The 22280-nt window shown below is 38.9% G+C and overlaps 1 protein-coding gene across 1 annotated transcript in view; it reads left to right on the forward strand.

Moving 5' to 3' along the window:
• The window catches only part of LOC132818194 (kinesin-like protein KIF28), a 95441-nt gene that overhangs the window by 21503 nt on the left and 51658 nt on the right, over nucleotides 1–22280 (forward strand). Inside the window, exons 7-13 of the mRNA XM_060828972.1 lie at nucleotides 1056–1123; nucleotides 6222–6364; nucleotides 12850–12971; nucleotides 13487–13577; nucleotides 14063–14123; nucleotides 17625–17748; nucleotides 19497–19644. Coding sequence (XP_060684955.1) covers nucleotides 1056–1123; nucleotides 6222–6364; nucleotides 12850–12971; nucleotides 13487–13577; nucleotides 14063–14123; nucleotides 17625–17748; nucleotides 19497–19644 — 757 coding nt within the window. The remainder of the gene's footprint in view (nucleotides 1–1055; nucleotides 1124–6221; nucleotides 6365–12849; nucleotides 12972–13486; nucleotides 13578–14062; nucleotides 14124–17624; nucleotides 17749–19496; nucleotides 19645–22280) is intronic.

The following is a 22280-nucleotide window of genomic DNA, read 5'->3' on the forward strand; positions in this document are numbered from 1 at the left end:
TATCTATGCCTCTCATGATTTCATAAGGTCACTCCTCAGCCTCCTATACTCCAAGGAAAAAAGTCTCAGCCTATCTGGTCTACCCTTATAACGCAAACCCTCCAGTCTCAGTAACATCCATGTGAATCATTTTTGCACCTTTCCAGTTTACTAACATCCTTCCTATAGCAGGGCAACCAGAATTGTATGAGTACTCCAAATGTTGCCTTACCAATATCTTATACAGACATAACATGACGTCCCAACTCAACATTCTGACCAATGAAGGCAAACATACCGAATTCCTTCTTTACCACTCAGTCTACCTGCATCACCACTTTCATGGAGCTATGTGCCTGAACCCCTAGGTGTTCAGAACACTCCCAAAGGCCCTACTGTGATAATAGTGTAGCTCCTGTCCTGGTTTGTCTTATCAAAATATAACAGCTTTTTCCCAGGTTTAGGGAATCAAGGACTGGAGGGCATCAATTTCAGGTTAGAGGGGAAAGAATGAAAGGGAATCCGAGGGGTGGCTTTTTCACACAGAGGGTGGTACGCATGTGGAATAAGCTGCTAGCAGCTGTGGTTGAAGTGGGTACATTAACAACAGTTAAAAGGCATTTGGACAAGGACATGGATAGGAAAGGATGAGAAGGATATGGGTCAAATGCAGGGAAATGGGGTTAGCATTGACAGACATTTTGATCGGAATGGACCAGTTTGGACCAAAGGGCCTGTCTCCGTGCTGTAGGGTTGTACGACTCTATGGCTCTAACACCTAACATTTATCTAAACGAAATTCCATTCTGCCATTCCTTGGCCTATGTTCAGTACCTATATTTAGAATAGAACTTCAAATTACATTAACTTCCACATGAGGCCCTTCTAATTTTTAAAGTAAGAGATTCTGTTTTTAATCCATGTGAAAAACAGGCATGGTTGAACAAGTCTTTATGGGCATCCCTTCTTCATATTTTGAAATGACTAAATGGCAGTAAAAGGTGTGGTGTCTAATTCACAATGATTACTGCATTAACTGTAGCATACTGATCATTAACTGTAAGAACTATTTCCAGGTTACAATGATTAGTCCAGCAGACATCTATTATGATGAGACCATGTCAACATTACGATTTGCAGAAAGGTAAAGTACAGCATAATTTATTTATACGTTTTCTCTCAAAATCAGTAACAAAACCATATTGAATTAAATGTGTAGCATTTTGATCCTTACAATCTGTTCTTCAGTGTAGACAGATGGTGAAATCTCTGTGGCCTAGTCACCATTACAAGTATCACACAAATTGCTTTTTATTATTTTTATCAGTGATTTGGATGAAGGCATAGAGGAAAACTTGTACAAATATGCAAGTGAAATGATTACATTAGTGGAAAAAAAAAGGAAAGGATAGATTGTAACTGATAAGGTGAGAGAACAGGCCTCTGTCAGGTGAATAGCCGTTAAGATTCGTAGATTGGCATAATGCATTGGGTGGAGAGGCTCTGAACAGAAAAGTTAAGTGGAGAAGGGACTGGGGGTTCCATAACTTGATTAGTTAGAAATTCGTAACAAGTTGGGGAGGCAGGTCTGAAAAGAAATAAGGTCTCAAGATGCATTGCCAGGACAACAGAATATGAAATGAAATATGCAATCCACATTCTAAGCAGAGTGAATGTTAAGCCTCATCTGCAACAATGGCCCTACATATGGTGGTAAATCTGACAGGTGTGGAAAATATTTGCATGGTATAATGAGAATAAATATGATAATGAAATTATGATTTAAAAAATCACAATGTACTAGAGATATTAGCCGTCAAAACGTATGGTGCTGGAAAAGCACAGGCAGCATCTGAGGAGCAGGAGAGACACTAGCTGTCTTGTGCAAGTGACTGGGATGAAATCAACTACATTAGTGGATGTTATACTTAGAACAGCATTATAGACAGCAGAGTGAATAAAATAGCTTGCAATGCTCACTAGAGTCAGACAGCAGCCATTCATAGGCTACCATTACAAATCACTGTTCGCAGAGATATTGATGGTCATATCTTCCATCTGGAAAATTGAACTCCCAATCACAAATCAATCAGGATGACAGTATTTTGACCTCATACCTAATCAAGGGTCTTTGTTATCAGGTAAGAGTATTGAATACAGGAGTTGGGAGGTCATGTTGCGGCTGTACAGGACATTGGTTTGGCCACTGCGGGAATATTGCGTGTAATTCTGGTCTCCTTCCTATTGCAAAGATGTTGTGAAACTTGAAAAGGTTCAGAAAAGATTTACAAAGATGTTGCTAACTTTGGAGGATTTGAGCTATAGGGAGAGGCTGAACAGGCTGGGGCTGTGTTCTCTGGAGCGTCGGAGGCTGAAGGGTGACCTTATAGAGGTCACAAGATTATGAGGGGCATGGATAGGGTAAATAGACAAAGTCTTATCCCTGGGGTTGGGTAGTCCAGAACTAGAGGGCATAGGTTAAGCGTGAGAGGGGAAAGATATAAAAGACACCTAAGGGGCATTTTTTTCACATAGAGGGTGGTACGTGTATGGAATGAGCTGCCAGAGGAAGTGGTGGAGGCTGGTACAATTGCAACAGTTAAGAGACATTAGGATGGGTATATGAATAAGAAGGGTTTGGAGGGATATGGGCCGGGTGCTGGCAGGTGGGACTAGATTGGGTTGGGTTATCTGGTCGACATGGACAGTTTGGACCAAAGGGTCTGTTTCCATGCTGTACATCTCTGTGAGCAAGGGCTATTTAACATTAGGAAAACATAAATTACTGGGAGAAATTGTAGAGGTAATGAAATAATGAAAAGACCAAACCACTCACATTTAAACAGGATAATTCAGGGAGGAAGATAGGGTAAAGGAAATAGTTTAGCTGTTAGGAATCTTACATTTTAAAGACAGCCATCAACCTCAGGAATAGATTGCTACATTTAGGGAGGGTAGACTTACTGCAAACATTTTGGTAAAGGAGCATTATTTTCGATAATGGATCTGAAATACTTAACTTAGGAGCCCAGCTGAAACTTCCTAGATTCTGATATGTAACACAGCCACCTGTCAGAATTGAGCAATCTTAAGGAGTCTTGAAAAGTCTTGAGGTGTTCAGAAAAGTTATAGTGGGAGAGAGTCATGTCTTCTGCTCCTCATGTTTTCATCAGTATATAGTTTGTACAGGGTATATAGTACTATGGAACATTCCTTACCTTCTTCTTGAAGACAAGCACTGCAATTGCTCATCCTTCTCCACAAAATGCTAAAAATTTTAGATGCGCTCTGGAAGAAGGATTGGCAGCAGCATTCTACCTTAGGTGCACAGATGTTACCATTACAGGAGCTGGTAAGTTCTTAGAAGATCAAAGTTAGTGTGCCATTAATAAAAGAAAGTACTGAAGAAACTTAGCAAGTCTAGCAGTATCTTTGAATGAAAAATAGAATTAAGGTTTTTAGTGACACTTTTTCAGAAAACAAAGTAATATTGCTATATTGTTACTCAGGGCTTGTTTGATCAGAACTGGATCTGAAAGAAACTGGACACATTTCTTTCCTAAAGCGACTTTAGGGTTTTCTATGATTTTGTTCCTCCCATGAGATTGTGTGAGTATAGAGTAGAAAAGAATGAGTGAACATTTAAGTTACACCATGTTGGGGCACACTTGTTTTCTCTGTCTTTATAGTTTGGTATATTCTTGTGTACAATTGTATTCATAAAAGTCTTGTGTTGGCAGTTTGCCAGCCATACTGTATACATTATTGCATTATTTTTGTGACAATACTCTGGGATGTAAAGGTTTGTAATTATCTCATTATTAGACAAAACATGCTTAGCTGTTTTACGGTGTAAATTAATATTCCTGATTCATGATTCCCCATTTCACCTTTTCCCATTGCCTTTATTTGGTCTTGTCAGACAGTTTACTTATTCAAATTTCCAGTTTTAATTTATGATCTACATTGAAATCATTTCTCTTCTCACATACTAGTAGGCCAGATTCAATCATTTTTTCTTCGATATTGGTTTCCAGTATTGAGAATGAGGAAGTCAGAAGGAAACGATGTAGTCCGGTCTAGTCAGGCTGGATCTAGGAGTCAAGGGGTCAGGGTAAAGTTGTCAAGGGGTCTTGGAGGATTTAAAGGAGTCCGTCGTTTCGTTACACAGCTGTTAGTCATGGTTTTAATCTGTTCTACATTTCCGGGGTAGCATACAGGTAAAAAATAGGATCATAGATTCAGAGTCATATAGCCCAGAAGCAGACGGTTAGGTCCAACCAGTCCATGCCAACCATGCTTCCAAACTAAATTAATCGCACCTGCCTGCGTTTGGTCCATATTTTTCTAAATGTCCCTTAAACACATTGTAACTGCATTTACCAATTTCTCTGGCAGTTCATTCCACACATGAACCATTCTCCCTGTGAAAAAGTTGCATGTCACGTCCTTTTTAAATCTTTTATCTAAAAAATAGGCCCCTGGTTTTGAACTTCCCCACATTGGGGAAAAGACCCCTGTCATTCACCTTATCACCTCATGATTTTATAAATCTCAATAAACCTCCTAAGCTCCAGTGAAAAAGTCCCAGCTTTTCCAGTTTTTACAAGTTAAGCCTTCTATTCCCAGCAATATCCTGCTAAATCTTTTCTGAACCCTCTCCAGTTTAATAATAACCTTCCTTTAACAGGGCGACCAGAACTGCACACTGTTATTTGAATTGGTTAATAATCTGGAATTAAGAATCTACTGATGACCATGAAAACATTGCCGATTGTTGAAAAAAGCTATCTGGTTCACAAATGTCCTGCAGGGAAGGAAACTGCTATCCTCTCCTGGTCTGGTCTACATGTGATTCCAGACCCACAGCAATGTGGATGACTGCCAACTACCCTTTGAAATGGCCCAGCAGGCCATTGAGTTCAAAGGCAACTAGGGATGGGAAATAAATGCTGGCCAGCCAGCATTACTCATGAGTGAATAAAATAAAGTCCTCTAGAAAAGCCTCACCAACATCAAATACAACCTCAACATAACATCCCAATTCCTATATTCAAAAGTCTGAGCAATGAAGGCCAGCGTGCTAAATGCCTCCTTAACCACCTTGTTTATCTGTGACACAAATTTCAATGAATTATGTACCTGAACCCCTAGGTGTCTCTGATCTACAATACTATCCACAGTACTACCATTAATTGTATAAAGTTCTAACCTTGTTTGTATTACCAAAGTGCAATTCTTCCCATATATCCAAATTAAGTTCCATCTGCCACTCCTCAGCCCATGTGTGAAATCTCCAACTTTAACCCAAAGTTGGAGACATTGTTGGATGGTCCCAGGGATCAGGGAAAGTTCCAATTTGGAAAGCCAAAGTTCCTGGACAATTCATGTTGGATAATGCATCGGAACTCTCATGGATTTCAACTTTTATCTCTCAGATGCCTTGTCTCCTATTGTCTGAACAGGAATATCTGGACCAACATTGTGAAGCCTAGGTGGATTAGTCAAGGTAAATGCAGGGTTGCAGGGATAGAGTATGGGTTTGGTTATGGATGCCATTTGGAGGGTCCATGCAGACTCAATGGACCAATGGCCTCTTTCTGTCCCAGCAGGAATTCTATAATACTATGATATGTGCACTGGTTGCTTCATTAGCCTAATGATTTTATGGCAGAATTTCTCCAGTACTTGTGCTGGCAGCCACTCTAAAATGGTAAGCAGAGATAGGATAATGTCCAATTGTGCTATGATAAGAATCATACCTCAATCCTGTTTATTTTTCCCATATGGAAATTTTATCTCACTAATGCATACATTATGCATTGGACATAACAAGATCTAGATTTCTACACAATCATCCAAGCTGCAGTCTGCACTTTTGTGCCTTGTTCAGGAGAATAGGGCTATCAAGCACTGGATGAAAGGATGTATGTAATGAAGCACTGAAATATATTTGACATTTTTATTAAATGCCGTAACATATTAAAAAATGCAAAAATCTATGCTTTTTATCTATTAAGACACATCTTTAGCTGCATTGAGATCCTATAGAAATGAGACAAAACCACTTCATCTACTTCCGATGTCCATCTCTCATGCAATAATACTACCTGCTGAATAAAGATACCTCAGAGATTTTAAAATAAAGTGACTTGACAAAGTGCAGTACAGTTATGTATTATAAAAATATAAACCTATAGCCAACTGCACACACATCATCTGCACATTTCTTGTCTTTAAAGAGCTAAGAATATACAGAACAGAGCAGTCATTAATGAAAGCCTAACTGAGCAGCTTCTCATGGATCTGAAAGAGAATAATACTGGGCTACGAGCAAGAATCGCTGACCTGGAGAAAGCTGGAGATGTTCATATTGATGAGCAAGGTAGGTTTATTATTTTACTGTACACTGGTTGAACACTACCATGGATGAGTTTGAGAATTTATTATAAGTCCGGTATTATCCTAGATATCCCAGCAACATGGTAACAATAAATAAGCAAATATATTTATGCTACTGTGCAGATAAGATTTTTTTAAAAGGATTGTAGCCATTGAGATGATTTAATACTGCCATTGTTTTGCTGTACTTGATTGCTGTCTTTTTTTTGTCAGCTCAGTATGATACTCAATTTTTGACAAGAATACAAACTAATGCATAGTGAGCATTCAGAATTCAGATTAGAAATAAGTGACTATGATTGTTCGGGCATATTATCACTATTGAATGATGCTCGCATATTATCATATTATACTTGCTTAATTGTTGTTCCCTTGAGAGAGCACTCATTATCTATTTGATTAGATTTAGAAACATTTTGCTTAATCATTCCTTTCCGATGAAGGTAGATGAGACATTATTAAAGAAAGAAGTTTCATTTAAATAGCACCATTGACAACCACAGAATATCCTAAAAATGAAGAAATTTTAAGTATAATCACAGATTTAAGATTGGGAAATGAGGCTGTGAATTTGAGTATGCCAAGACCACAAGAAATGAAGTCATTTATTGTTTTAGTGCTGGTATGTAACATTGAACAGGCCAACTCTGCTGACAAAGCTAACGTTCTACCATTGAGCCAAGGCTAGTATCGATGACTCATCTTCCTTTTTACCTAGCACTAGACCAAGACAAATAAGATCTTTTAACATATTTCAAGTCATATTAAATAGTCAACTTGAAGACTGCACTACTATTGGCAGATTCAATATTGAAACAGTTTATATTAAGAACTATTCTTCTTGCAGTTCTACATTGCAGATAATATGATACATTTTGTTGGTTCTTTTGCATCTAGGCATTTCCATGAGAATGCAGACAGGTATTGTATATATCAATATACTTGACTGCATATGACATATGCTGAATGCAAGGCAGATGGTGTAGAAATGAGACTAAAATGTTCAAGGCACAACAAGGTGGTCCAGTGAAGGATGGGAAATAGCCACCAAGCCTTCAGCATAAAACTCAGAGCCAAATGGCAAATAAGAGTAATGGCAAAGCAGATGGACTGAGTCTGTAAAGTGCTGCTCCTCCATTTTATATGCAAAAAGGCCCATGAAAATGAGACAGGGTGCTAAAATATAGGCAGCTTGGCACTCTACACGAGGCCTGTGCTAATCTAATAGGCATGATTTGAATAACTTGTGGGATTTAAAAGTCAAGGTCTGATAATGTGTTTTAACTCCAGTGACGCTTTTAATCTACAGCAATGAGATTGACACTGGGTCTTCAGCAGGGCCAGGACATGTTGAAGACATTTAATATTCAAAAGGGATAATCTTGCCACAGGTTCTCTTTGAATGTCAGAAGATTTAGATCAATCCACCCCCAATATTTATGCAACTATACCACCCAGCATGGTCAAACTTGGATTTTCTGGAGGAAGTGCATTCCATCCAAGATTATGTCTATTCTGACAGATTTACAGTGGCAGATGTGAATTTGAGTATGCCAAGTATTCATTTCTTGTGGTCATGGCATACTCAAATTCACAGCCTCATTTCCCAATCTTAAATCTGTGATTATACTCAAAAATTCTTCATTTTTAGGATGGTCCACATTACTGTTTGTTTGAAAGGTAATCACTCCAGCTAACACACTTTTTTTACCCTGCACAGCTGAAAGTGAGTTTAGGAGTGGGTGGCATGGTGGCACAATGGTTAGCACTGCTGCCTCACAGCCCCAGAGACCTGGGTTCAATTCCTGCCTCAGGCGACTGACTGTGGAGTTTGAACATTCTCCCATGTCTGCCCATAGTGTTAGGTGAAGGGGTAAATGTAGGGGAATAAATCTGGGTGGGTTATGCTTCGGCAGGTCGGTGTGGACTTGTTGGGCTGAAGGACCTGTTTCCACGCTGTAAGTACTCTAATCTAATCTCTGCCAGATAGGTGACCAGATTTTCAAGCATTAAAGCAGGACATCTTGCAAAGAGTCAGGAAGGCAGATCTCTGTGACGATGAACATTGTGGGCAACTGATAACAAGAGTCTGGGGAAGGGAGAGTTAATGACAGAAAATCATGTGATGACACCTCCTGAACCTTCCTGCTGAAGTTGGAAACCCTAAAGACACCATATTATTGAAGACAGCAGTTATGAGCCACAGACTTTTATTTCAATGACATTTCTGCCACCTTTTCAAATCCTATCCAACTTATCCAACTTATCTTGTATATATCAAAATAGAGCTCCAGTACAACCAGTATATTAATTTGCAAGTATTACTATTTACTAGGATTTTTCCTTTGGAAATGCATCAACTATCTCACAAGCCATTTCTTTTAAGATTCAAGGATGAAATCCATCTGGATCCAGATACTTGACAGCTCACAGCTCCAAAGGTTTAACTCGCTTCTCTAGAGATAATACTATCATTAATGAACAGAGCTACCCCTCCACCTTTTCCCCACTTCCTATCATTCTTAAATGTCTTCTATAGTTCAAGATTCAGGTCCTAGTCCATGCCATTTGTCTATAACAGCTACCAGATAATTCTTATCCATTTCTTTTTGTTCACTAAGTTCATCCAGTTTTGTAATGCTATGTAAATGCTTTATAAATTCCAGTTTTATATGTTGGTTGACTTTAAACTTGTACTCTTTTTCTCTCTGTCTTCCTTCCATGGGCTGTTTATTAGCAAAGTTCTCTTTAACCTTGATTTACTAATTTAGATTCTACAGTGTGGAAACAGGCCCTTCAGGCCAACAAGTCCACACCGATCCTCCAATGAGAAACCTACCCAGACTCATTTCCCTGACATTTACCCCCCTGACTAATGCAGCTAACACTATGGGCAATTTAGCATGGCCAATTCACCTGACTTACACATCTTTTGGATTGTGGGAGGAAACTGGAGCACCCAGAGGAAACCCACACAGACATGATGTCAATGTGCAAACTCCACGCAGACAGTCTTCCGAGGCTGGAATCAAACCTTGTGAAGCAGCAGTACTAACCACTGAGCCACCGTGCTGCCAATTTGATCCCTTACCACCCCTATTTAATTTAAAGTCCTTTCTACTTCCCTAATTATGGGGTCAGCAAGAACACTAGCCCACCAGTTGAGGTGGATTGTTTCATCAGTACAGATCCCACATTCCCCAGTACTCGTGCCACCGTGCTACAAACCAGAAATCACTTCTGTCACAGCAATCTTTAAGCCATGAGTTCATCGCTCTAATCTGATTTGCACTATATCAATTTGCACATGACTCAGACAGTAATTCAGAGATGATGACCTTTGAATTCTGCTGCTTAACATGGTGTCTAGCTCCTCTTAATCTATCCTTTTTTCTATGTTCAGGACATCTTCAGCTATGGGAAGTTAAGCAACCATTTCTGGTAGCCTTCTGTTTTGTTTTCAGATTGTTTTTTGGACTGATTTGAATTCTTGAGGCACAGTGCTAGAAACGTTCCCAAACCATTTCCCTTGAAGCAGCCAGTTCTCTCTATCTTGTTTAATCTTTTCTTGGGTTTCTAATTTCATCTCAAGCTGTTTTTTTCTCTCTGAAAAGCATGTTCTCATTCATCCTCTTTCTCTGAGCTTCTCTTTCTTTCTGCTGAAACCCTCTCTCTTCCCCGAAACTCTTGCCACAGTTTTCTCCTTTCCAGCATTATGAGTCATTTTCTAAATTAGGGTGGAGTTCTGGGTAAAGCAATCCAATTAGCTTTTAGCTCTGTCTGTTCTAGATTTAGACTAGGGTCCAATTGCTCAAGAACTTCCAAAGTAACTCAGGCCTTTTTGCCTCACCAGGTACTTTCACAAGTATTTACCTAGTTACAACTTCCAAAGGTCTTTTACTGAGAGATACCAATGTTGTGCGATCTTCAGCCATCTTTTTGCATAAATTACCACATCACATTAAAGTCACATTAAGAGAATTTGCTGCAGTTGCATTTACTTGCAGTAAAATAATTTCACCCATGGAAATCTCCCTTACCAGACTTCCAATTGGTTCTTTCAGTATCGGTTTCAGAATCATTATCTTAATTTGAATCAGATGTTTGTGCATTTTGGCCACATCTGGCTCATTTTAATGGATTTATCTCTGAAGTTAGGCCTCGATTTCTTTCATATGCAAGAGAGAAAAGTGATTTCTTTTATTTTTCTCCTCTCCTCCCCATGACATAACTGGTTCTTAATTTTTATTTTATTTCTTTTCCCTTTCAAAATAAACAGGTGTGTATTTTCCCAAATCCTGTTGTGAAGTCCAATTTAAAATGACCCAAAGCAAAATCCTTAGTGTTTAATCAAACCAGATTGCATTAATACATTAAAACCCCAGGGGAATTGTTCATAGCACTCATGCACGAATGCAGATAGGGAAGAAAAATAAAGAATTGAAAGACATTACAATTATGCATCAGTTAAAAAATAAGCAACATTAATTCATGTGAGTTATAGCCTCGTAAGTCAATGTGCAGTGAATTCTTGCAAATGGCTATTCTAGTAGAATTCCTTTTCATAGGAACTTACAGTGGATGAAAAAAAAAATTCTTGTAAGTTGGTAAATTAGATCACTTAAAGTAAAATACAGGATTCTTCTGGGAGAAGAAGTCAAGATGAACAATAGGCGACAGCTAAGCTTGAAGCTCTTTCTTTGTGATTGTACTGATTTAAAATGCAGATTAAGAAAATTAATAAAATATGTACATTTAAAGCTGTTTAAAGTAGTCCAAACATTTCAGTGAAATGACTCAAACTCCCAGTTAAGTCCATGACACCATGAGACATAGAAGCAGGAGTTGGCCATTCATCACGAGTCAGCTCCACCATTTAATGAGATCATGGCTAACCTCATCATCCGCAACTCCACTTTCCTGTTATTTCCCGATAATAATTGATTTCCTTATTGACTAAGAAAAAATCTATGTACCACAGCCTTGAATATATTTAATGACCCGGCCTCAACAGCCCTCTGTGGTAAAGAATCCCAGAAATTCCTTTTCATCTCTGTCTTAAACGTATAACCGCTTATTCTGAGAAGCCTTCTACTTCCAGTCCGATGAGAGGAAACAACCTCTTCACATCTACCCTGTCAAGTCCTCTAAGAATCTTGTATCCTTAATAAAGTTGCTTCATATTCTTTAATATTTGTCTACATTCCAATGAGTGGAGGCCCGATCTACTCAACCTCCCCCATGAGACTGTCTCTCCATTCTTGATATCAGCCCTAATAAACCTCCTCTGAACTGCCTCCAATGGGAGTAAAGTTTTCCTTGGATAAGAGTCCCCAAAACAGTCTTCTAGCACAGTCTTCTAGCTGGGGTCTGATTTGTGCCTTGTCAGTCACTTTAGTTAATGAATAGCTTTGATGCATCTTGTCAAAACCCATTGTGTATTGTCTCAAATTACAGTGGGTGTGTTAACATTATCTTAGATATAAGGAGTTTCAATTTCTCTATCTTGGTTCAGAGCAGCTCATGCAGCAAGCCATGTGCAATTCCGAAATGTTGGCTTGATTGGAATGGCTATGCAATGCAAGGTGTGTGACATTCCAGGAATTTAGTTTAGATCGCCTACACTGTGGAAACAGGCCCTTCTGCCCAACCAGTCTGCACATAATAACCCACCCAGACCCATTTCCCCTTTGACTAATGCACCTAACACTATGGACAATTTAGCATGGCCAATTCACCGAACCTGTACATCTTTGGACGGAAACCCACACAGACACAGGGAGAATGTACAAACTGCACACAGACAGTTGCCCGAAGCTGGAATTGAACCTGCGACCCTGGTGCTGTGAGGCAGCAGTGCTAAACAATGAGCCACAGTGCCGCCATGTAAGCACTTTGTCCCTTTGTTACTGTAGACCAGAACTTCCTCGAAATTGTGATCAACTGACAACAAGTGATCAACAGCGGTCATATTATCAATACAGAAAAGTTCAAAAAACAATAAGCAAGAATATATAGAATTAAAGAAAAAGAATTTAGCCTCCAGGGCCCAAGAGGTGATTTTCAAATTTGGCTCCATCCATTGAGTGCTGGAATCAAATTGAAGTTAACTGTTGGTCAGGAGTGTTTTCAATTGTATTGCAACTGGGGGGGGAAAGTACTCTTTCCACTTTGTAAACTAGTCACATAAATATCACAATTTTTCTGTATTACTAGGATTAATGCCATCTGGACTTTTACTTTCTTAAATTCACTAAATGATCATTTTTGGATATCAAATCGAATTCTGAAATCAAATTGTTTGATTTACTGCCTTGATTTATCTTCTGAATGTTAATTTAATAACATAAATTCTTTACAGATTTGATGCTATGTTTATGAAATGTGATGCCCTGGTTATAGCACTTAGGTTATGATGATCTCAATATGGGATGTTTATTGGAAAAATAACATTATCGTTCTATATAGAGGTGCTCAAAAAATTAATTGTTGATAATGAACGACAATTGAAAGATATGCAGAAATCATGGCAGCAGAAACTTGAAGAAGCAAGGAGGGAATGGGAGCAGCAATATAGCTCTATTATAAAGGTAATTATTTGTGTCCATAATGTTTTACTAGATACTGTATAAATAGTTTAAGAAAATGTAATGGGCAATTTGCTGTAGCCAGATTACAATTAAAGTTCCAAAGTCAATAGTTTCAGTGTTGAGTTTTTTTTTGAGGAGTTTCAAAGCTCATTTTACATTTCAATGTTTTACTTAGATATTATTTTCAAAAAAGCACATGCATAAGAGTTTCAAACTGGTAAAGTGAAACAGCATAGTTCTGTTTAAATGTATTTAAGTTTGATATAGAAGAAAAATCAAATACATGTCAAATCTGTTGTCAAAAGAGCCCATACTGCATGATCATACATTAATCTAGTTGTGAAAATCCAAACTCAAGAACTGCAATTAAAACCATTAAGTGTGAATAATTTAAATTGCTTTACACAGTGAATATTGATTTCGAATGACTCTTCTATTTATTTGGCATTGCAATTTGATTTTTAATTCAAAAAAACACAGAGAATAGAACTGTAACCAATTATTTTTAATTTCAGGAAGAGAAAATGATGGCAGAACTTCCCTATTTCCTAAATGTTAATGAAGATCCCCAATTGTCTGGGGCAGTTAAACACTTTATTCATCATGGTAGGTGAACACTTTAAGAACATCTCCAATTTGCATGACTAATGGTGCAAGTGGTGATCAGTTTTCAAGCTGTTTAATCATCTTATGCATTTGTAGTGCATTGCTGCTGTGGCAGAAAATCAAGCTTGTTACAATGTGCAAAGACCCATTCTGTTTTATTTGACTGCTGTAGTATTTAATGCCATTTTGAAACATTCAGAATTGATTCATGTATAGAAGAGTTAAAATAAAGATAACAGAATTATATTTGCTTCAACCTTATACAGTACTGTACTTAGTATTCAGGGAGTTTCCTTTTATATATCTCAGGGAGATTATTGCATGCATTCCCTATGGCTGAGAGCACTTACTAAAATCCTGACTTTCATTTACAATTGAATAAGCTGACTTCTTGCTGTGTGCCAAGTAGGTATCTAGAATAAGCCAGTGTTCTATAATTGCAAACTGCTGAGTTGTGAAGCCAAGAACTGATTTTAATATTGCAGGCATTACTACAATTGGGCGAACAGCTGGTTTACAGCAGGACATTGTTTTGAAAGGACTGGGGTAAGTGAAACCTAGGGATTAAGTTACCTTCCATTGTTATCAAATGCAACAAGAAAAGCTAAAGTTTAGCCAGTTTAATAGTCTATTGAAAGACAGGCATTTAAATTTTAACTTGTTGAGCACATTGGTCAGCTATTCATTTTGCTGGTGAAGGGGCAGCTACCATTTTGAATCTGACTGACAAGCTGTGGATGCGGATGCTGCCTGCCCTGCTGTATTTTTCCAGCACCACTCTAATCTAGACTCTGATCTCCAGCATCTGCAATCCTTACTTTCGCCTAACAGGTTCCCGATGTTTCTCCCCTATATCAGGGGCGGCACGGTGGCTAGTACTGCTGCCTCACAGCGCCAGAGACCTGGGTTCAATTCCCGCCCCAAGCAACATTCTCCCTGCACATTCTCCCTGTGTCTGTGTGGGTTTCCTCCGGGTGCTCTGGTTTCCTCCCACAGTCCAAAAATGTGCAGGTTAGGTAAAGGGGAAATATAGGGGAATGGGTCTGGGTGGGCTACTCTTCAGAGGGTCGGTGTGGACTTGTTGGGCTGAAGGGCCTGTTTCCACACTGTAAGTAAGCAATCTAATCAGACCCAAGGAATGCCAGTGAGTTGAAATATCAGTGTATCATGTATGTTCTGGGGAGGAAAGGGGTGAAGCCAATCAGGCAAAGCAGGCCTTTCTTAAAACTTCAGCAGCAGTGAAGGGTGGCACAGTGGCTCAGTGGTTAGCACTGCTGTCTTACAGCGCCACGGACCCGGTTTGATTCCAGCCTCGGTGACTGTCTGTGTGGAGTTTGCACATTCTCCCGTGTCTGCATGGGTTTCCTCCAGGTGCTTCGGTTTCCTCCTACAATCCAAAGATGTGCCGGTTTGGTGAATTGGCCATGCTAAATTTCCTACAGTATTCAGGTTAGATGCAGGTTAGCTGCATTAGACAAATATAGTGTAGAGGAATTTGTCTGGTTGGGTTACCCTTTGGAGGGTTGATGTGGACTTGTTGGGCCAAAGGGCCTGTTTCCACACTGTAGAAATTCTCATTTTTAAACTGCTCAATTTCAGTACACATACACCTTAAGCACACAGACCAGCAGTGCCTACTGAGACTGCAATCTGTGTTCTAAATACAATATAAAGACACAGATTTGTTTGAGCAGGGGATCTTCTTCTTGATTGTCCAGAAGTGAGGCCTTTCAAAGCAGCCTCATCATAAAAGGTAATAAGTGACCGCAACAGAACTGTTATAGTGCAGCCATTTCACCGAATGAGCATCTTGATTAGAGCCATTCTCCTGCCTTCTCCCTGCTATCTTACACATTTTTCCTTTTAAATGACTACCTAATTGTCTTTGACTGCTAAGATTGAATTCACATTCATCACAATCTGTGGCAGAGCATTCCAAACACTAATAACTCACTGTGTGAAATGTTTCTCGTTATATCATTGTTGCCTCTCTTCTGGTTACTGTAGATCTATGCTGTCTCATTCTCTATCTGTCCATAAGTGTGAACATTATTGTCCAATCTACTCTATCCAGACCTCTGTTCCTTTGAACATTTTTATTAGATCTCCTGTTAGCTTTTTGTCTCTCAGGAAAGCAGCTCTAACTTGTCTAGTATATCTTCATCAGTGAAATTTCTCATTTCTGGAATCATTCTTGCAAACACTAAATGCACTCTCTCCAATGCCTTCACATCCTTCCTAAGGTGTGGCACCGAGAACTGGACACATTACTTAGCTAAAGCTGAAACAAATTGCTCTTGTACTCTGTGCCCCTATTAACAAAGCCTAAGATATTGTAGGTATTTTCTAATCAAACTGACCATAGATGTTATTACACACCTCTGGAGCAGGTTGGACAGAAAACTGGGGCCTTCTGGCTCAAAGGTATGGGCACTACCACTGCACCATGAGAACTCTCCTGTGATATTGTATATTTTGTTGATTGCTATACTGTCAACTTCAATGCCTTATGTACACCTGTGTATCCAGGTCTCTGCTCTTTCACTTTTTAAGAATTGTCTCACTTTTTAAATATTGTTTGTGCACACATATTTGCTTCCAAAATGCATTGCCTCATATTTTCTGCATTGAACATCATCTGATGCCACCTATCCATTCATTCCACTAACCTCTCTGTCTCCTTTTGATCCTCTACATTATGCGCCTCACAGTTTCCAATGATTCCAAGTTTCATCTTTTGGAATTGTGCCTGTGCATTAAAGAGTAAAAAGTGAGGTCTGCAGATGCTGGCGATCAGAGCTGAAAATGTGTTGCTGGTTAAAGCGCAACAGGTCACGCAGCATCCAAGGAACAGGAAATTCGACGTTTCGGGCACAAGTCCAGGTCATTTCTATTATATTTGGGAAAACAAGGGTCCAAACTGACCCTATCACAAAGCATTTCACCCCACTCATAAAAACATCCGTCAACCATTACTCTTTGTTTCCTGTCACTCAGCCAATGTTGGATCGATGTTGCCGCTGTCCTTTTTGTTCCATGAGCTGAATCTTTGCTCACAAGTCAGTTGTGTGACATTGAAGCAAAAGTCTTCTGGAAATCCATGTATACTACATCAAGCCGACTTCCTTCATACACCTATTCTCATGAACCTATTGAGGTTACCTCCTCAAAAAATTTGGCCAGTTAGTTAAACATGATTTTCTTTAGGAATAATTCTCAATTAACCCACATTGTCTCTTAATTCTGCTCCAAATTATTGAAGCCAGAATTTTCCTGCTGTGATATTTAAACTAACTAGCCTACATTTGCTCAGCTTATCTTACACTTTTTTTTGAGTAAGAGTATAATGTTTGCAATTCTCCTGTCCTTTGGGACCAGTCCATTCTTACTGCTCTCAATATTTTTGGATGCATCCCATGTGATCTCAGTGATTTGTCAATTTTACGCACTGACAGCCTACTCAATACTTCTATCTTATCAATTGTAAATCTTTCTGATGACTACATTTCCTTTTCTTCACCATGGCTGGGTGGCATTTTCCTAACTGATAAAGACAGATGCTAAGTATATATTTAAGACTTTAGCCATATCCTCTGCCTCTATGTATAAATCTGCTTTTTGGCCCCTAATTGGCCCTGCTCTTTTTACCATTCTTTTTATCGTTTGTACTCCTGTGCAGCACTTTGCGATTCCTCCTTTGTCCTAGCATTTGATTTGCGATTTTTGTTTTCAATATTTGGTTATTAATTTTGTTGCTCTCCAAGTTGTACCTCTGTCACCATAATATTTCACGTCCATGATTCATAGACTTAGAAATTTATTTCACACCTCAGTTAAGACTATGTTGTCATAAAATGCATGCGGATGTGTAAGTGCAGCAAAGAATGACTTACCTTCTGGTATTTTACTCCTTCCCCATTCACCAAAGGTCATGGTGCTAATTTTGAAAGATAATGTACATACTTTCAAAAGAAATTTTTTATAAAAGACGTCAGATTGAACTTTTGAATGAAGTGATCTCTAACTGGGTTTGCTTTACATTTTTAGGATTCTGGACAAGCATGCAGTGCTTACTAGTCATGACCATAAAGTGGTTCTTGAGTCCATAAACAAGGCTCGGATTTTGATCAATGGAGTACCTGTTCTAACAAAGCATCAGCTACAGCATTTGGTGAGGTCTCCATCTCCACTGGTTGTCGTTGTATAACTTTACTGACATAACATTACCTCCTAATGGTCATCATAGAAATCGTAGAAACCCGTTCAGTGTGGAAACAGGCTATTAGGCCCAACAAGTCCACACAGACCCTCCAAAGAGTATCCCACCCAGACCTGTTCTATTATTCTACATTTCCCATGACTAATGCACCTAACCTACATATCCCTAAACACTGGGCAATTTAGCGCAACATGTTCATTTAACCTGCACATCTTTGGACTGTGGAAGGAAACCTGAGCACCCAAAGAAACAACGCAGACATGGGGAGAATGTGCAAACTCCATACATACAGTTGCCAAAGCTGGAATTGAATGTGGCAGCATTGCTAACCACTGAGCCATCAAGTCACCCCATGTGGTCTATCTAAAAGCAAAGTAGCCTCACATCACCTCACAACCCAACTCACTCTCACACACACACACACACACACACTCTCTCTCTCTCTCTCTCTCTCTCTCTCTCTCTCTCTCTCTCTCTCTCTCTCTCTCTCTCCCTCCCTATGGCTCTCATGAACCCTTGCCCCTCTCAATCTTCCTTTTCCTTTTCCACGTTCCCCTACATCCTCTCTGACCATTGACTCATTGATTCTATACATAATGAATGAGCAATATAGTAACAATGGCAATTTAAACAAAAAACCCATTCAAAAAATCTCCTTCAAAAATGTGTTTTTTCCACAACCTCACAAGTGTCAATTAGGCAGTCTTTTGCTGCATCAATTACAAAAAGCTTTCCCTCACTTGCCACCATTTAATCTTTTCCTTCTTAAGCATCAAGACTTTTAAAGAAAATCAAAGAAAGTATAACTTGCTATCTCTGAATCAAAACAAACATTTCCCTTGTGATTTTGTAAACAGCTCTTGCTAATGATTTCCTTCGTGAGTCTTGAAGCATAATCAATCATTCATGATAAGGCCAACTGGCAATCATATCAACAGGAACAGATACAACTCCAAGACTCATTGATGGAATCAGCAACAGGGTTTTAAGTGTGAACACCTTATGAACTCATAATCCAGGAATGGGAGATGGGAATTCCAGAATTGGATCTCTCCCACCCTTTATAAAGCCTCTGCCTCCATTCTGACATTGAAGGAGACTTGAAAATCAGGGCCAGGGATAAGTCAGCTGTTCATCTTTACATATTTCCACAGGAACTTTTATATTTGCCCAAGAAAGTAGACATTGCCTTTCATTTAAGAAATTATCTAAAAGATGGTTTCTGTGACAGTATTGCATGCCCTCATGACTGCACTGGGGTTTCAGCCTAGATTTTTGTGTGTGAGTGGGATGTGAACCAACAACCTCTGGCTGCAACTTGTGTGCGTAATCTTGGTAACTTCAAGGCTACATGACACAATAATGATGATGATTGGCATTAACAGTACCTATGAGAATTCCAAATGATGATTGGTTAATTCAAAGGTCAGAGGAAATGTGGAATAATTCATCAGAAAGGTAGTCTAAAATTTATCTTCAATCCTAATTGAATTGTTTTATAGTACCTTTTAAGTAATCCCACACATAAGGAATGCTGAATATAGCATTCTAAAACTTCAATTATTAAGAGTGTTTGATTTGTATATTTAATGTCTGGTTGCATAACAAATCAGAAGTTGTTTCATAAAGATCATAAGACCTGTCCTATCCTCTAACATAGAGCAAATGATGGCCGTAACAATTGTTTTCTGCCTTGGCAGGACAGAGTTATAATTGGATCCTGTTCATTCTACTTGTACGTGGGTTTCCCACATGAACGAAATGACAGAGATAAAATTCATAAATACAACTATGAATTTTTTGCTTCTGAATTGGCATCTATTGAAGGGTTTGGAAAGGTGAATGTAGGTATGTTTCATTTTGAGTCTAACAATATTTAGCCGTCTATATAAACATATTGATGGTGCTTGGGAAGACAGGCCTGAGTCGGAGCTATATTTGTACAGTCCTGTTCTTCATCATGGAGAGCAAAACAAAAATTAATGACCAGCTAGTTACAAGCTACAGATGTGTTCATTTGATTGTAATCAAATAAAACCAAATCCCTGCTTCCTGCTCATTTTCCTTAAAGTAATCAAAAGTATCTTCAAGAAGTCTTCAGTTACTTATCTAACAAGGGTATCTGACTATGCCCGTGTGATGATGATACATGTCCTTACTGCAGTAGAAAGTAGGTTCTGACTTCTGATATGATGAAGTCTAAAAAGATTACAAGCCGCTGTGTTGATTTTGCCTTTGTTATCAGTGTTCCGTGCCAAAATTGGTGTTTCTGTTCACATGTATCAATAGGTCTGAACTATAAAGTGCACACATGCTTGTGTTTGACCATTGATTTCACGTGAAAGTGGGACCAAACAATCAAAAAAAAGTGAAAATAAAATACATAACAAAAGAGAAACTGTTTTACATTAGGAGCTTGTGGGAATGGCCCATCCAAGTGCTTGGTTAATGGCTCTGGAGAGAGATGTTTCTTCTGTTTATTTGGAGATTTGAAAGCTGACTGGTAGAGGACTTGAGGAGGAGGTTTTAAATTTTTTTTGCATCCTTAAGGTTAAAAACTTTGGGTACGGAAGGGTACTTCTTTATGTATAAGATGCTTTTAAGAACTTCTTCCTTTAGACTTAATATCACTGAGGGCTTTCAAAAGATGCAGAGTGTGATGTTTAGTAGATGTGGAGAAGAGATTACACCGCAGGATCCGATGGGTGACTACCAGGAAAGTTAAAAAGATAGATCAGAAGTCTCCTGCGGCTATTCGTATCTCAAACAGATATTTTGTTTTAGGTGCTGTTGAAGGGCATGGTCTCTCAGAGGGAAATAAAGAAGTGGCTGTCAGATCTTGAGCTCTAAGAATGAATCTTATGTTAAGCACAGTTTGTCAAGACTTAACAGGATAATTGTTTTAGGGGACAGGCAGGAGATTCTGCAGCTGGGAGCATGAATCTAGGTTAATATGTTGCCTTTCTGGTGCCAGGGCTAAGGACATCTCAAAACATTTGAAACATATTGCCAAAGGGGAGAGTGAGAAGCCAGAAGTTGTGGTGCACATTGGGAGGAAGGACATAGTTAGGAAATGGGTTAAGGCTTTGAAGAGTGAATATAAGAGGTTAGTGGAAGGTTAAAAAGCAGAACTTCAAAGTAATCTTTGGTTTACTCCCTGTGCCACGTTCTAATGACAGTAGGAATAAAAAGACAGGACAGATAAATCAATAGCTGAAATGACAGGCAATGCGTGAGAATTCAGATTTTTGGATCATTGGGATTTGTTCTGGGACAGAAAAGACCTATTAAAAATATCACCTGAACTGGGAAGGGACCAATATAATGGTAGGGAAATTAGACAGTTCTATTTTGGGAACCTTTAAACTATTAAAGTAGTACAGGAGAGTTCCTAAGTAGCTGTAAAAATGGACAGATGAGGATAGTTCTGAAGCAGAAAGGAGCAAGTTAATTAGGAAAGGCAGTCAAGATCTAGTTCGAAAATGAGGTAACTCTGAAGAATTAATCACACTTATTTCAATGCAAAGGGTCTTACAAGTAAGGCTGATGAACCAGGGCTTATATGGGAACATGGGACTAGGAAATCATAGCTATTATAGAAACTTGGCTGAGGGAAGGACAGGACTGGCAGCTTAATGTTCTGGGTTTTAAATGCTATAGAAAAGATGGAATGGGAGGCAAGAGGGGAGGGGCAGTGGTGTTTTTGATTAACAGAAGTATTATTGTAATTAGAAAGGATATTTCTAACATTTGGATAAGTTTATGAATAGAAAAATGTTTGGAGGATATAGGCCAAATGCAGGCAAATGGGACTAATTTAGTTTGGGAACATTGTCAACGTGGACGAGTTGGACCAAAGGGTCTGTTTCCATGTTGAATGATTCTATGACATCCAGTTCACAGCTCGGTGTTTCCAGGTGTCAATGGAAATGGAGACTGCCTCTTGAATGCCCAGAGTCAGATTAGCCCAGAACCACTGCCTCTCCTGGTGTCATAAAAACCTTATTGTTGTTTAAGGCACCATTTGCTGTAACACTTGTGAAACTCATTGAAGAGTGAATGATGCAAGCTCCACTCAAGTTGCAGAGTGTTAGTGTCCCTACTTCTGAGCCAGGAGGCCCACACTCAAGTCCTACCTGTTCCAGAGGTGTACAATAGTGTTGCTGAATAAGCTGATTACAAAATATCTGCAAGCTCTAGCCTAAAATTGTAACCAGAATCCCATGTAAAGTATAGGAGTCTGACCAATGCATCACCAATAAATAGTAATGGCCTTGTTCTGTGCCAATTTCAAGCACATGCTCTGTTAATTTTAGGTTACAATTGTTTTAAGTCGATAAGTGATTTTATACAATATTTTATTAACTTGTTTTACTGCACAGTAATGTTTTGGGATACTCCCAATTTGAAACAATTATAGAAAATGTGCCACCCATTAGAAAATAATTTCTGAATGAAAAGTTAGAAAATGCTCCCTCTAAATC

Source organism: Hemiscyllium ocellatum, chromosome 8 (assembly GCF_020745735.1).
Source record: "Hemiscyllium ocellatum isolate sHemOce1 chromosome 8, sHemOce1.pat.X.cur, whole genome shotgun sequence".
Lineage (NCBI taxonomy): Eukaryota > Metazoa > Chordata > Chondrichthyes > Orectolobiformes > Hemiscylliidae > Hemiscyllium > Hemiscyllium ocellatum.